Source organism: Arvicanthis niloticus, chromosome 15 (assembly GCF_011762505.2).
Source record: "Arvicanthis niloticus isolate mArvNil1 chromosome 15, mArvNil1.pat.X, whole genome shotgun sequence".
Lineage (NCBI taxonomy): Eukaryota > Metazoa > Chordata > Mammalia > Rodentia > Muridae > Arvicanthis > Arvicanthis niloticus.
In genome coordinates, this window is record NC_047672.1 from 33477759 (window position 1) to 33493738 (window position 15980).

At 38.1% G+C, this 15980-nt stretch overlaps 1 protein-coding gene and 1 pseudogene across 2 annotated transcripts in view; both read left to right on the forward strand.

Moving 5' to 3' along the window:
* Tnpo3 (transportin 3) overlaps positions 1-15980 on the forward strand; it is a 74495-nt gene that overhangs the window by 9897 nt on the left and 48618 nt on the right. The window contains exons 2-3 of one of the 2 annotated variants that reach the window (XM_034518862.2): positions 739-897; positions 15574-15774. In XM_034518862.2, coding sequence (XP_034374753.1) covers positions 15652-15774 — 123 coding nt within the window. In that variant the 5' untranslated portion in view covers positions 739-897; positions 15574-15651. The remainder of the gene's footprint in view (positions 1-738; positions 898-15573; positions 15775-15980) is intronic. The other variant, XM_034518860.2, reaches the window with a different exon arrangement.
* Positions 6797-8080, forward strand: LOC117720927 (calcium load-activated calcium channel pseudogene; annotated as a pseudogene).

A 15980-nucleotide genomic window follows, 5' to 3' on the forward strand; every position in this document is an offset into this window, starting at 1 on the left:
AGAAGCTACCTTACCCTAGGCTATTTGTTTACTCTCTAAACAAATGTTTTCTTCTACCTTGACATTCTCTGAAGAGCAGCACATATTTTTAACTGGAGCCATTTCTCCAGCCCCAGGTCTGTTAAACTTACTACAGGAAGCTGAGATTTGACTATTTTGCCTCTATTCCTAGCAACTTTCATTAAATAAATCTGTCATTGGTTAGTTTTCCTTAAAAATGGCAGCAATCAGACATTTTAATGTTATTTTTCACGTCTCATTGAATATCTTATTTCCAGAAACTCATATTCTGTTTGTCAGAGCTCTTGGGTTCTGTGAAAGATTTCAAGTAATTCAGTTCAAGTTGTTTTTGTGCAGGATTAATTAGCAGCCATGATTTGTGTCTAAATCTTGGCAGCTAACAAATGACTCCTTTGGCTTCTGTATGGGTGTGTGCTTGTGGTATTGAGGCCCAATCAGTGATTTTGGTTGATTTGGCCGTTTTAGAGCTGTTGATATAGCTACAGTGCATCATTAAAGAAGAAAAGAGACAGGTACTTTGCAGAGATGCTGTGAAGTACAATGAAGGACTTGGAGCTAGTGAAAGATTGCTGGGCCATAGCCCGTCCCATACTCATCACAGTCATGGAAATACCCTGTGAAAGAAACGACTGATATATAGATCTGTTCTGCAGCTGCTGCTGTGAGAAGAAGGTGATTGGAATTAGACTTTAAATGGAACATGTTCTCTTGTTGCAGCCTCTTTGAAATGTGCTGCTAGTGGGAGCTGCAGCTTCCTCCTGCTGACTCTGAGCCCCAGGCTTCAGTTGAGATGGCCCTTTGAGAATGTGGAGCTTAGTCCAAGCCTGGATTTCAGTGGGTAGCACCTGGCATCTGTGGCTAGAAAGTCCTTGAAGTGTAAGTGCTTTATTCTCTCCTTGTAAAGAGTCCTCTCTGTTCTCCTTTACTCCCTTTCTTTCTACAGCTTAGACGGAGGGATGATGAGCAGTGTACTCTAGCTTCCATGGGGTCAAAATTTGGTTGGCTTGGTAACCCAAACAAGATAACTTGTTACTGTTTTAAAGCAACAGGCCTTTCCCTTTCCCAGTCTCTAGAATGCAGAATTTTAAAAATGTAATGATAAATTATTACCTTAAATGTTTAGTATTAGATTATTGTGAATAGAGGGGCTTTCGGCTGGAGCAGAATTAGATGCTGGGTTCAAACTCAGGATCATACACACACATGCTAAGCAAATGCTCTATAACTGAGGTATAGCCCCAACATCTATCTACCCACTCCTCAGTAGTGGGGGTTGAACCTAGGACCTCATGCATGATTGGTATCCTTTACCACTGAGCTGTATTTCCAGATCTTTTTTCTATTTTGTAGTTTGAGACAGAGCCTCTCAGAGTTGTCCACGCTAGCTTCAAACCCTCTGTATAGTCCAGGAAGGCTTATTTTTTTAAACTAACAATTTACTTAATAGGTTTTTTTGCTTTTTGAAACAGGGTCTTGTAGAGCCTAGGCTGGCCTAGAACTCATATGTTGTTCAGGATGACCTTACAATCCCTCCACTTCTGCCTACCCAGTGCTGAAAGTATAGGCATGTACCACCACTCTTGGTATTTAGTAGCTTTTGATTATCATTTTGCCTGGTTGTTTGACAAGTAATTCTCATAGTCTTATTACAAAGACAAATATTAGAAAGGAGTGGCACATTGAGTAGTGTACAAGGCAACTTTAAGACTTTCAAGGTTTAGCTGGGCATGGTTGCTCACACCTGAAATCCCAGTACTTAGCAGGCTAAGGCAGGGAGATGGTCATGAGTCTATGCTAGCCTGGGGTACACAGTGAGACACTCTCTCTGGCTTAAAATTACATAAATAGGCATTTGGAGTTAGAAAATATTCTTCTTCCCTTTTGGTTCTCTTCTACATATTTTTACAGTAATTTGGTAATTTTTCTAAGGCAAATTTCCCACAAAAGTGTCCTAGGAAATGTATATAACTGCCCTTTATAGTTCAGTTAAAAAGCAAATGCCTGTTTTCATAGTCAGTTTTATACCATCACTGTGACAAAATTTCTGAGATAAACAAAAAGAGGAAATATTTATTTGGGTTCATGACTTTAGAGTTTTCAGTCCATTGCCATATATCTCCATGGTCCTCAGATTGTGATGAGGCCAAGTGTCATGATAAGGAGTGCATGTGGAACAGAACTGTTCATGTCATGGTCACTGGAAGAAAGGAAAAGGCAAATTCAGGGCCTTAGAACTAAGTGTATCTTTAAGGATGCACGCCTTGCCCTCCTACTTCTTCACCTAGGTACCTCCTTCTAACATCTCTGTCACTTCCCAGTAGTCCATTATGGTTGGGTTTTCTATTTTTAATTAAATTTTATTTATTTTGTGTAGGGTAGGGACACATGTATGCTATGGCAAATGTGTGGAGGTCAGAGGAGTCACTTTTTTGTTTCCATGTTGATCTCAGGGATCAAATTCAGGTTGTCAAGCTTAGGGTGAGAACCTTTATATGCTGAGTCATCCCAATGACTCATTTATGGATTAACCCATTGATGAAATTTAAAATCTTCATGATCCAATTACTTACCAATATGCCACTGTAAACATTGATGGATTGGTAATTTCAAGTCATTGAGCTTTGGTGACATTTAATTTCTAAATTATAACTTCCTTCGAGATCACACAATCATTAGAATATGCAAATTTCCTTTTTTTTTTCCCCCAGGCAGTATTTTAGTTATTTGACATGTTGCTATAACAAAATACTTGAGAAGGCAGTTTTAGGAAGGGTTTGTTTTGGCTTACAGTTTCAGGGAACATAGTCTATCATGGCAGAAGCAGTAAGCTAGCAGAAAGAAACAAGAGGTGGCTAACGATGTTGTATCCACAGTCAGGAAGCAGGGAGCTATGAAAACTTCCATTTAACTTGTTTTCTATATTTTATTTAGTCCAGGATCCCAGCCTGTGGCATGATAGATACCATTCACATGCAGGTTAGTTTCCTACCTCATTTAACCTACTTTAGATAATTCCTCACAGGTATTCCCAGAGGTTTGTTTCCAAATATCACCTACTCTAAATCTCATCAAGTTGAAAATGAAGAATAACCGTCTCAGAAGGTCTCATGTAGCCTGGGTTGGTGTCAAACTTACTGTATAGCCAACCATGTACTTGAACTTCTGTTTCTGTCAGTGTTTTGAGTGCTCAGACTATCCTAGGATAGTGCTGTTACCTCAGGGTCTCATCCATGCTTGGCAAGCACTCTGCCAGCTGAGCGGCGTCACCACAGTGCCACACTGAGCCTCTGTTTGCTTTAGCTGCCTCCAACTGCTCGAATATGCTGCTGCTTTTACTGTATTTCAGAAAAGATTTTGAGGTATACTCCTTCTAGAAGACTTTTTTTTCCTAGAATTTCCTGTTTTCTTTCAAGTTTTTGTCTCTGAAAATTTTCTGAAACCCTGTATTATAGGAACTGGTGATTGTCCTGTGCCTATCTTCCCGGTATTGAGATTACAAGTGTGCATCTCAGTACATGGAACAAAACGTTTCAGTTTTTAGATTTTAGCTAGAAAAAACATCAAGCTTCTCATCACTAAAAATAAAAATTCAAAATCTATCCAGGAAAGGCCTATGCAGTTCTACAGATGAGAACGCAGGTATTTCTAGGCTGGGAGACAGCTCAGTGGATACAGTACTTGCTGTGCAGGAATGAGGGCCTAAGTGTGGATTCCTCAGAGCCCACATAAGTCTGGAAGCAGGAGTGTGCTTTTTTAACCCTGAACTCTTACGGATCATTCGAAGTGAAGGTGAGACTCTCAGAAGCCTGTGGGTCAGCTAGCCTGGCCTGCATAGTGGGGAGCAACAAGAACCCCGTCAGAGCATGGAGGTGAAGACCTCCACCTGAAGCTGTCCTCTGACTTCCAGTAGACACCATTAGCACTGCTATGTTCTCTATAAAACAGACTACAAAGGCTGAAGTAATCACAGCAGGGTTTTACCTAGAGCTATGAGAGTTAAGGGTACAAATAAAAACTTACTATCCTGGAGATATCTCTTCTGTTACTTTGTTACAGAATAAGTCAAACTAAAATTTATTATTATTATTCTTTTTTGAGACAGGGTTTCTCTATGTAGCCTCACTGTCCTGGAACTAATTCACTTTGTAGAAATGATGGTGCTGGGATGTAGCTCAGTTGGTGTTTTTCTAGTGTACATGAGCCTCTGTATACATTCCCAGTACCACAAACCAGGTGTGTAGAAGCTCACACACTCAGGAGGTGGAGTCACCATTGGCCACACAGCAAGTAAGAGACCAGCTTGAGCTACTTGGGACTTTGTCTTTTAAAAAAGAAAAGAAGTCAGTAATTATAATTTTGTTTGCTATTCTCATTTTCTTTTTTGAGACAGGGACTTTGTAGTCTAGGGTAACCTTAAACTCTTGGTACACTATGACCTTGAATTCCAAGTCTTCCTGCCTTTACCTGGATTACAGGTGTGAACCACACCCACTTTATATGGTGCTGAGATAAAGCCTAGAGCTTTGTACTGTATCCCCAGGCCTTTGCTAACTTCTCCCCTTTGCCTGTGATTATTCAGTTATCCTATGTTAGATTTTTGGGAGTGGAGTAGGTTGGAAATTGAACTCAGGGCTTTGTGTGTGCAAGCACACTATCACTGAAGTGGACCTACATCTCCCATAGTAGCATTTTAAAATAGACCATCTGGAAGAATTTTGAAGCTTTCATAGTGTGTATGTATTAACATAGTAAGTTGTGACCTACAGTCTCATCTATTTTCTGCATATAGAGTAAATTTAAAAAATTAATTTAAAAATAGATTATTTTTATCTATTGTACAGTCTTGACTATATAATACATTGTTTTTGTTTTTACTTTGTATACCTTGTAAGTGATCAGTGGTAACATCAAGGCATAGGACAGCTATTGCTCTTAACAGATTACGGAACACTTCTCAGAAATTCCTCCTGTTCCCCAACAGGTTTTATTCAGACTTATAGTTACTTTTGCCATTTTTTAAAGTAGGTTTGGTGATGAAAGTGCATCAGTTTTAGTATATTTATAGAGTTGTGCCTATGTCACCACAGTTGACTTGGGAACACTTTTCACTACCCTAAGAGAAACCCATACCCTTTGGTTTGTTCTCTCTGCTTTGTTTCTTATGAAGAAAAACTCCAGACCTTATTGTTACACCCCTTAAACATGGTGATGTGTATCTTGTAAGAACAAGAATATTCTTTAAAGCTAAAACCATCATCATTCTCCAGGGATTTAATATTAATTCAATAGTAGATTCTAACATATAGAGACTTCTAGTTTGGTCAACCATAGATTTCTAGCTTTAATTATTTTATTTTGTTTTCTTTGAGCTGATGGCCAGCCCTTGTGCTTAAGCAGACCCCTATTCCAGCCTCCCTAATAACCCGGAAAACTACCTTGCTTGCCTCTAAGATGATTTTCTTCTGCTTACTCCACTTCTTCCCTTGGTGATTGGGAGTTTTGAGACAGGGACTTGTGTAGTTCAGGCTGGCCTCAAACTCTACCATATGTGGTTTATGTGGTATTGAGGACCATATTCAGGTTTTCATACATGCTATGCAAGCACTCCACCAACTGATCTAATTCCTTAGCTAGGTCTACTTTGTGTGTGCACATTGAAGGAATTGAAGAATTTTCTAATCTAAGATCATGTTATCTGTGAGCAATGATCATTTCACTCTTCCTTTCCAATTTGGATGACTTTGTTTCTTTTTTCTTGCTGCTTAAAGTTTATAGTACCATACTGAATAGAGTTTTGCTCCTGATTTTAAGGACTTTTGTTTGTTTGTTTGTCTTGTTTTTTTAAACTAACAGATCAAGGCTTTGCAAGGTATCAGTGTCTGGAATTGACCTAGTTCTTTGTCTCAACCTCCTACTGTTAGGGTTGCAAACATGAGCCACCAACCCTTCTGTGATTTCAGCCTTTTTAAATTTACCAAGACTTGTTAGAAAAATACTTTTTAAAAAGAAGATTATGCTGGGCAGTGGTGGCGCACACCTTTAATCCCAGCACTTGGGAGGCAGAGACAGGCGGATTTCTGAGTTCAAGGCTAGCCTGGTCTACAGAGTGAGCTCCAGGACAGCCAGGGCTACACAGAGAAACCCTGTCTCGAAAAACAAACAAACAAACAAAAAGATTGCATTTGTTTTTCTGGCATGTATATATGTGTACTCTGTGTGTGCCTGATACTCAGAGCCAAAAGGTGTTACTTGCCCTGGAACAGAAATTCTCTTAACTGCTGGGCCATCTATTTACCCATTATTACTTTAGTGTGTGTGTGTGTGTGTGTGTGTGTGTGTGTGTGTGTGTGTGTGTGTATTGGCCAGAGGACCATCTCTAGGAGTCAGTTCTCTGGCCTTGGGTTGGGTTCTGGGGACTGAACTGAAGTCATCAGGTTTGTGTTGCAAGCTCACAAAGTACAGATAGTTGTGAGAGCATCAGTGTTGATTCTGGGGATCGATCCTAGGTCTTCTGGAAGAGTATTCAGCACTTTTAACTGCTGAGCCATCTCTAGCTCCTTTTCTCCTTTATTTTTTAAATCTCTACTTTTAAAGAGGTTGAAATAGTTAAGTCAGAACTAGTGGTGACTAAAGCAAGATTTGTAAATGGCTGTGCACCTAACCCCAGAATCTGAGAGACTGATGGATTTCTGTGAGTTCAAGGCCAGTTTGGGTTACAGAGTGAGACTTGGCCTCAGAAAAGCAAAATACAGCCTGCTGTCCTTCCTACCTCCAGATGCCATTGGCAGCAGTCTCTGCAGCCCAGGACTTGATGCAGTTGTCTGCCCTCAGCACCATGCTGCTGGAAAAGGGAAGAGGTGAAATTAAACCATCCCCAGTCATTAGAAGACTTGGAACCTACTGAAAATGGTATTGGATTGCCAAATGTTGGGAAGTCTACCTTTTTTGGAATGTTAACCAATAGTAAGGCTTCAGTAGAAAATTCCCATTTTGTACCTATCCCAAAGAGATTAGAGTTCTGTACTAGATGAAAGTTTCCATTTTGCCTGCACCACAAACTAGCAAACAAGATTCCTGCTTTCTTAAATGGAGTGGATATTGCTGGCCTTGTGAAGTGAGCTCACAGTGGGTAGGGGTACTTGGAATGCCTTTTTATCTTACATTAGTGCCTGGGATGGGATTTTAATCTGATGTGCACATTTGAAGATGTTATGCATGTTGTTGAAGGAAGTGATTGGGTCCACTATAGATAAACTAGGAAGCTGGATAAACTAGGAAAGCTGACTGTGAGAGGAGATAAGAAACAGAAGCCAGAGAGGGGAAGAAAAAGTGGGGAGAAGTTATGATTGAAATGACAGAGGTTGAAGTATTGGATTTTCTTACTCAAAACAAATGTCCACTTGGTTAATCTTTGTGAAAAAGATTTTGAAAAGGGATTCATTACAATTGAAGTAGTGATATATAAAGACTTTAAGAAGGAGTTTCTGAGTGTTCCTCAGGAGTTAGTCCCGAGAGGCTCTTCTAGGTCACTCTCAATGGCTCTGGAGTCTTATCCCGTTATCGGTGGGACAGGCCAGTAAATAAGCACCATTTGCAGACAGGCTGCTCATTGTCTTCTATCTCCCTACACCACTGTTAGCCAACGGCATAACCTAAGTCCTGGTTTACAGGACAGACAATACAAGGGATTCAAGGCAGAAATGGAAAAGCAAAGTAAAAAATTAGAAAAGAAGGAAACTATAACAGAGTCAGCTGGCCAACAGCCATACAGAGAGAGAAGAGGCTCTAGAGAACAATAGAGGTGTATCAGTTAGGCGGATGAAATACATGTTTTTATTGGCTTTTGTTCTACTGCCTTAATGGGAATGCTTAATTCCATATTTGATGTCAGAGTGGTAGGAAAGTTCCCCTTCACCCTACTTTCTTGCATCCAAGGATCAATCTTATCAAAACCCGCTGGCATCTGGACCTTTCACAAGCTACTACCACCCAGGCTGGTGGATTTCTTGCCCCTCCATCTCCTAGGAAATTCTCTTGAAGGAAACCAATTCTTTCTTTTCTCTCATACTTTTTAGGTCTTCACATCAGACTGGCAAGGCACCTGGCCACATTCTAGTTTTGAATTGCTTCTCAGCTTTTTGGATATGATCAGAAGGAAAATGGTGCCTAACCGATGGGATCCTGTTTTTAGTCATGGGTGACTTTATGTAACTATAAATCATGTTTCACCCAAGTGTATCTATGGGACTGATGATCAAACCTTTTGTGTGCCATGTACCATAGAAACAGACTATGTCCGTAAATATTAGGCAACTAGGAGAAAAACTAAACTTAATTGGAGTTATTTGTTGTGATTTTTTTTAAACCCAAATATGTCACTTATTTTGAATAAAGAGCCAGCTTTTTAGCTGTTTTATTTAGAGAAATGTTTGGTTTTTATTGTTGTTGTTGTTTTTTTAATGTTAGAAAACATTTTCTGTAAGTATTGATCCAGACGAGCTAAAATAAAATTTTGTTATGGTTTTTTTTAAAACACACACACACACACACACACACACACGTTCTAAAAGTGCAGTCAAGGTTGCTGGAAAATAGAAACAAGGCAGAAATTATATTGTTGGAGATATTAACTTCTTTAAATTGAATGCATCTCAGCATCCAAAAAAAAAAAAAAAAAAAAAAAAAAAGAAATAAATAAATTTTAGTTATTGCTCAAACTTAAACTTCCAAAATGCATATATTTGATTTTTTTTTTTAATTAAGTTTTCTAAAAGTGGAATGGACAAAATTGGGAATGGGAATCTTATACAAACAAATTATTTTTGTTTTAAAGTTAAAATACTGTGTACCTTCAATGAAATCGAGTTACTAAACATGAACGGCTTTGTTTTTTCATAATTAAGATAAATTTCAGAAGCCTTTCAAGAACCATATTAGTCTCGTGATACTTCATTAATCTCGGTCATATACACCAAGTCTGACATTTCTTGTTGAATCTACAGATAATGCTTGTTGTACTGTACTCCAGATGTCTCCAGTCAGGAAACATTTGACAAAAACAGGGGAAAGGGAAACAATAAACAAGCAAACATAATAAAAAGAAACATCTATAAGAATGTTACAGTTGGGTTTTCTGACATATTAAACATCATATGACATTGCATTTTGTTGTTGTTTGTTTTGGGTACTGGTGACCAGACTTGCTAGGCAGGTACTCTACATCAGACTACACTCCCAGCACCCTTGTATAGGACTTGCTTCTTGTTCTTGTTTCCTTAATTCCTTATATGCTTTTAACAGGATAACAACTTACATTGACTAATTAAGTCACAATTTAAAGTATATGGGAAGCATTCAAGAGGCTAAGTTAGGAGTGTTAGGAAATCCTGGCCTGCCTAGGCAACATGGCAAAATTCACTCTAAAAAAAGAAAAAAAAATTAAGGGTTCCAGAGGTCATGAGTTCAATTCCCAACAACCATGTGGTGGCTCACAACTATCTGTGATGGGATCTGATGCCCTTTTCTGGTGTGGTGGAAGAGAGCGGTGCTGTACTCACATATATAACATAAATAAATAAATTTTAAAAATTAAGATTAAATGAAAAATACTGTATTGGAATATGTGTGCAGTTATATGTAAATACTGTGCCATTTTATAAGAGACACTTGAGCATCTGTAGATCTTGGTTTCTGGGGGGTCCTGGAGCCAATCCAAAGATACAGAAGGACAATTGTTACCTCTTGCAAATTGGTAGCTAGAACCCCCAGGCTTGATTAGATAAAGATTTGATCTTGTTGTCATTTCAGTCTTTCAGTTATTCATCAGGAGGCACATAATATCTGATTACCTATTATTGTGAAACACATTACTCTAAAACAAAGTAACTTAAAATAAAGCTAGTTTACTGTGTCTTATAACTTTGTAGGTTGGGAGGTCTTGCAGGGCTCTTTGGCACTTAAGATTTTTTTTTTTTTTTTTTTTTTGGTTGGGTTTTGTTTTTTGTTTTTTTTTTTTTTGTTTTTTGGTTTTTCAATAAAGGGTTTCTCTGTGTAGTCCTGGCTGTCCTGGAACTCACTCTGTAGACCAGGCTGGCCTCGAACTCAGAAATCCACCTGCCTCTGCCTCCCAAGTGCTGGGATTAAAGGTGTGCGCCACCACTGCCCGGCGGCACTTATGATTGTACTCATTGAAGTGATTGCAGTTTTCATGTACATGCTAGACACTAGTAGGGAAGCTTAGAGAGTTAGACTCAGGCCCCTTTGCAGTCTCAGTGCCTTTGCAAGTCTCCTTACTAGGAGAGTAATCGAGAATTCCTACGTGGTAATTGGTTCTTAGAGTAATGCTGAGAAATTTGGCAAAAGTCCTAAAGTTGCCCCTCAACTGACTGATTTTTGAAGTTCTACAACATCAGTTCTACCATGTTCTATCTCTTACACAAATCACCTAAGGCCAGACTATATTAAAGGAGAAGAAAAAAATAGATTTGATCTTTAATATAAAAATAGTATCAAATTACAGCTCTCTCTCCCACATTCATTTTTGGCAATGTGCTTTGTTGTCAGTGTTAAATCTATTGTTTTTGGTATGATGATCTATACTAAATATGTGTTTAAATATTTTATTTGCTAAAATATGTTTATGAAGGGTTCCTTTACATTTCTGCTTCCCCATGAACCACCATGCCCCACTTGGAATTTGGTGTTGGGTATAGAACTCAGGTCTTCATGCTTGGACTTTACTGACAGTGTCATCTCCCTAGTTCTCTAGTTTTCCTGGTCTTTTGTTTGGTGGTGGGAGGGCACTGGAGATTGAACACTCATCACTGAGCTACATTCCAAGTAGTTTTTGTTTTTTTAAATCAAATTAAGTACCATAGGTTTTTATCTGAAGTCCCTCTGTGCTATATCTGTATTTTCTTTTATTTTAAATTCTGGATTGACAAGACAGTAGAATTAGAACAGCCTATTCTTAGTTATCCCATGCTAACTTAATAGCTTTAGACTAATAGAACCAATACTACCACTATCAATACACATATGAGAATAGTTATGATTATTAACTTATTTACAGGGTTGGAGAGCAAATCCAGTCATTTACACAGGAAATAGAAGGGCACTATCTCTGATACATACTCTCAACCATGTTCCCTCAGTTAAGTTTATTTTTGTATGCTTTCTTCCTCATTCTTTGATGACCAGACTGTAAACTGTCAGACAGTGTGAATACTTCTTTGAATCTTCTTGCTTTTTACTAACCATCAATGTGGAAGCCTCACCATCTAATCATTTGGTTATCTGAAGCTTGGCTTTTAAAAATTAATTAATTAACTTGCATGTTTCCTTGTGTGTGTGTGTGTGTGTGTGTGTGAGAGAGAGAGAGAGAGAGAGAGAGAGAGAGAGAGAGAGAGAGAGAGAGAGAGAGATTGACTGACTGACTGACTGATTGACTGATTGATTGATTGTGCCTGCTCATCATTGCTCATGATGAAGGGAGAGGATGGCCTCCGGTGTCAGTCCTCACCTTTTACTTTGAAGCAGAGCCTCTCTAGCTATTTGCCATTGTGCTGTGCACTGTAGGCTTTCTGGCCTTGGAACTTCCAAGTAATTCTCCTGGTTTGTCTCCCAGGAGTACCCACGTTATAGACATATGCCATGACTGACTGGGATTTATGTGGGTTCTGGAGATCCAAATTTGGGTCAACAGACCTGTGGCATAAGTGCATTTACCAGTTAAGCCTTCTTGTTCCTGAAGTTTGTTGTTGGCTCTTTTTTTTTTTTTTTAAATTAAATACTGTTTAGAAAGGGCCCAGAGGAATAATCTCTGATTTTTTTTTTTTTAAATCCTAATTCTTACATGTAACAGTTTGTGGCTTTTATAATGGAATTTAGTTTGACTGAATAGAAAATGTTTGTAATATTTTCAGCATATCATATTTCATTTTCTTCTGAAGTGTTTCAGTTGCTTTTTTTACTGTGTAAAAGATTAACAAGGATAGTATTTACCACTGTATTAAAGAAGAAACCACTACTTAATGCACATGGAATGGAAGACATGGATGTCTTAGCAGCATTAATCAGACAATCTCTTCAAAGTTCTTCTGCTTAAGTTTTCACTGATAGAGTGTACTGCTTTCCTGCTTACAGTATGGGAAAGAAAAATCCTTACCTGTAACATGTAATGTCAAATGTCATAGGCAATGATTTTCTGTCAAGCCATTTCATATAGAAGAAAGGTGTGTGTGTGTGTGTGTGTGTGTGTGTGTGTGTGTGTGTGTGTGTGAATGCCTTCAGATACAAATACATACAATAAGTCTTAGTTGCATATTTGATACTGCAAAACATAGAATACCTTCAGTGATTTTTTTTTTAATTTTCTTTTTTGTTTCATTTATTTACATTCCAAATGTTGCCCCCCTTCCTAGGTCGCCCTCCAAGAGTTCTTCACCCCCTCACCCTCCCTTTTGCCTCTGAGAGGGTGCTCCCCCACTTACTTACCCAACCATCATCCTCACCCCCCCCACACCCTTCCCTGGAGTATCAAGTCTCTACAGAATTAGGTGCATTCTCTCCCACTGAGGATAGACAAAGCAGTCCTCTGCTACATATGTGTCAGGGGCCACAGACCAGCCCATGTATGCTCTTTGGTTGGTGGCTTAGTCTCTGGGAGCTCCCAGGGATCCAGTTTAGTTGATATTGTTGGTCTTCCTATGGGGTTGCCATCCCCTTCAGCTCCTTCAATCTTTCCTCAAACTCTCAAAATCAATCAGCATTTTGATTTTAATTTCCATTCTGAAATCAAATCAGTTAAGCATATAATACAAAAGCATGTGATACCAATGTTTAGGTCTGTTTCAAAAGCTATTAGAAATTCTGTCCTAATCCCAGACTAAAGTTAATTTAATGTCTTTTAAAATAGAACTTCTCAGCAATTAAAAAAAAAAAAAGATTTTTAAAAATGATTTATTTTCTTATTTTATGTGCATTGGTGTTTTGCCTACATGTGTGCCTGTATGAGGGTGTTAGGTCCCTTGGAACCTGTGAAAATTTCATTTGGACCAAGATATGTTTCCTGTTCTATAAGGTGCTAACATTGGAAAAGTATGTCCAATAAGACCAGTGAGTTACAGACAGTTATGAATTGCCTTGTGGGTGCTGGGAATTGTACCAGGGTCCTCTGGAAGAGCAGCCAGTGCTCTTAACCTGAGCCATCTTTCCAGCCCCTTAAAGAACAGTTTTTTTTTTTTTAAATTAGACATTCTGACATAGTACTTACTGTCCAAAGTTAACGTGATTATTCCTAGAATACATGATGGGGAATCATGTTAAAAATATTAACTCTTTGTTTTCTGTAATTAAGCTAGAATGTTTCTGTAAGAGCAGAAAACTGCATGTATAGTTAAAACATAAATTTTTTTTAGAATTATTTATTTATTTTATGCATAGGAGTACCCTGTAGCTGTCTTCAGACACACCAGAAGAGGGAACCGGATCCCATTACAGATGGTTATGAGCTACCATGTGATTGCTGGGAATTGAACTCAGGACCTATAGAAGAACAGCCAGTGCTCTTAACCTCTGAGCCATCTCCCCCCCCCCCCAAAAAAAAAACAAAACATAATTTCATACCAGAATAATCTGAAGTCTTGAAATGAGGTGTTTTAGGTAGCATTCATTGACATTGGATGGTGGGAAGGTGTGCTTGGTGGTGTGTATGTGCTGTGTGTTCAGAACAAATGCTACAATGAAGTTGTTCTTTTCAACACACCTGAATACTTCCTAAAATGTCTTGGATTCACCAAGTATTTAGTTTTGAATTAATTTTCATCATTATGAGTTAAGAAACCTTGTAATGTTGCCAGTGTTGTCTTCTTAGGACCCTTGTGGTCACTTAAATGATGCAGTTTAAGAAGCCATGGACTTGAGGGTTGCTTCTGTGGTGCATGCTGTAATCTCAGCACTGAAAGACAAAGACAATAAGTTCCAGGCTATGTAGGAGACCCTCTCAGGAAGTAGGATCAGTTAAGAGGAAAAAGAAGAAACAAAAAGAAAAGAAATTGACTAGAAAAATTTATGTGGGGCTAGAGATGTAGTTCACTTTGTCGAGTGCCTAGCATACACAGACCCTGGTTCAGTCTCCAGCATTACATAAACTGAGCATGGTGTTACACAGCTGTTAACCCAACTCTGAGGATGTAGGGACATGAGGATAAGGTCATCCTCTGCTATATAGCAAATCTGAAGCCAGTCTGGGATATATTATGTCTGTTTCAAAAACAAGACAGGAAAAAAAAAAAAAAACTTCACAATGGGCACTGTTTAAAAATTAAGGTTGATTCTTTTTTTCCCCATTGTATTTTTATTGCTGGTCTGTTTTAGACTTGTTTTATGAAGAGATAACCATTGGGAGGCAGAGGCAGGTGAATTTCTGAGTTTGAGGCCTGGTCTATAGAGTGAGTTCTAGGACAGCCAGGGCTACACAGAGAAACCCTGTCTCAGAAAAAAAAAAGAAAAAAAAAGAAAAAAAGAAAAAAAGAAAAAAAAGAAAAAAAGAAAAAAAGAAAGAAAATGAAGAGATGGTTTGGTGTACAATTGAATTAGAATTTGTCAATCATTGTCTATGTGTTGTGTGTGCTTTTCTCCGAGTTCTCTTTAAAATAGGACTCCCTTTTATAATTGTGGCTAGCTATTTATTAGTCATCAGATTTGCTGTGGTTTTTAAAAATTATTTCTCCTCTTGTTCCTCTTCCCCTTCTTCTGCCTCTTCTTCATCTTCCTTTTTCCTTCTCCTTTCTTTTTTTTTTTCTCCCCTTTTGGTTTTTTTGAGTCAGGGTTTTTCTTTGTAGTCCTGACTGTCCAGGAACTTTCTCTGTAGAACAGGCTGACCCGAACTCACAAGATCTGCCTGCCTTTGCCTCCTAAATGGTGGCATTAAAGGCATGTGTCACCAGCCCTGGCATTTTTTATTATTTCTATAGACAAGTTTACTTATTTTTTGAGAATGATTTTAGTAGCATTGTCAAAATTTATCATATGTAATCATATAAGAAAACAAATGAAGTATGTGAAGATTTCATTTGGACCAAGCTATGTCTCCTGCTCTATGAGATGCTAACTTTGGAACAGTATGTCCAGTGAGACCAATGGAATATATTTGTCTATTTATAGATATATTAAAAAGTTTCAAGAGTCTCAGAGTGAACAAAACATTTAAAGGGAAAAAGAAGAAACATTCAACTTAAAAATAGGGCTAGAAGCTTTTAGTAATGTTTTAGTTTTAGTAGAAATTTCTAGGACATTTTTCTTTATCACTTACCAATATAGTTAATTCTAATTTTCTAGATTCTGTCTTTCGGTGCATTTAATATGCCTTAGGCCATTAGGACGTACTTGAATAAATCACAAAGTCTTAGGGAATACTGTTGTTGAACAGGCCCTACAAACTTAATTTGTCAAATTTTTCTTTTATTTAGTCTAGCTATATGTTAAGGTTATATGACTTTAAAATTATTTATAGAAATAATGTACTTTGAGATATCTTTTATTTACTTACAGGTTCATGCCTGGGAGATTTCTGATCAATTGTTACAGATCCGACAGGATGTGGAATCATGCTATTTCGCTGCCCAGACCATGAAAATGAAGATTCAGACCTCATTTTATGAGCTCCCCACAGACTCTCATGCTTCTTTAAGGGATTCATTGCTAACTCATATCCAGAACTTGAAAGACTTGTCACCTGTCATTGTAACACAGGTAAATCCTGTACTCACTATGGAAATTTGTCAGGTCATTTGGATACATTACATTCATTTTGGTTAGCACTGATAGGCCATGTAAGGTAATGTAATTTTATTGCTATATTTTCACAACTAAAGCAGAATGAAAATTTTAATCTTTCTATTAGTCTTTGGTTCATTAGGCTTCAAACATTAAATATTGGAAATGGGGGCGGGGAGGAT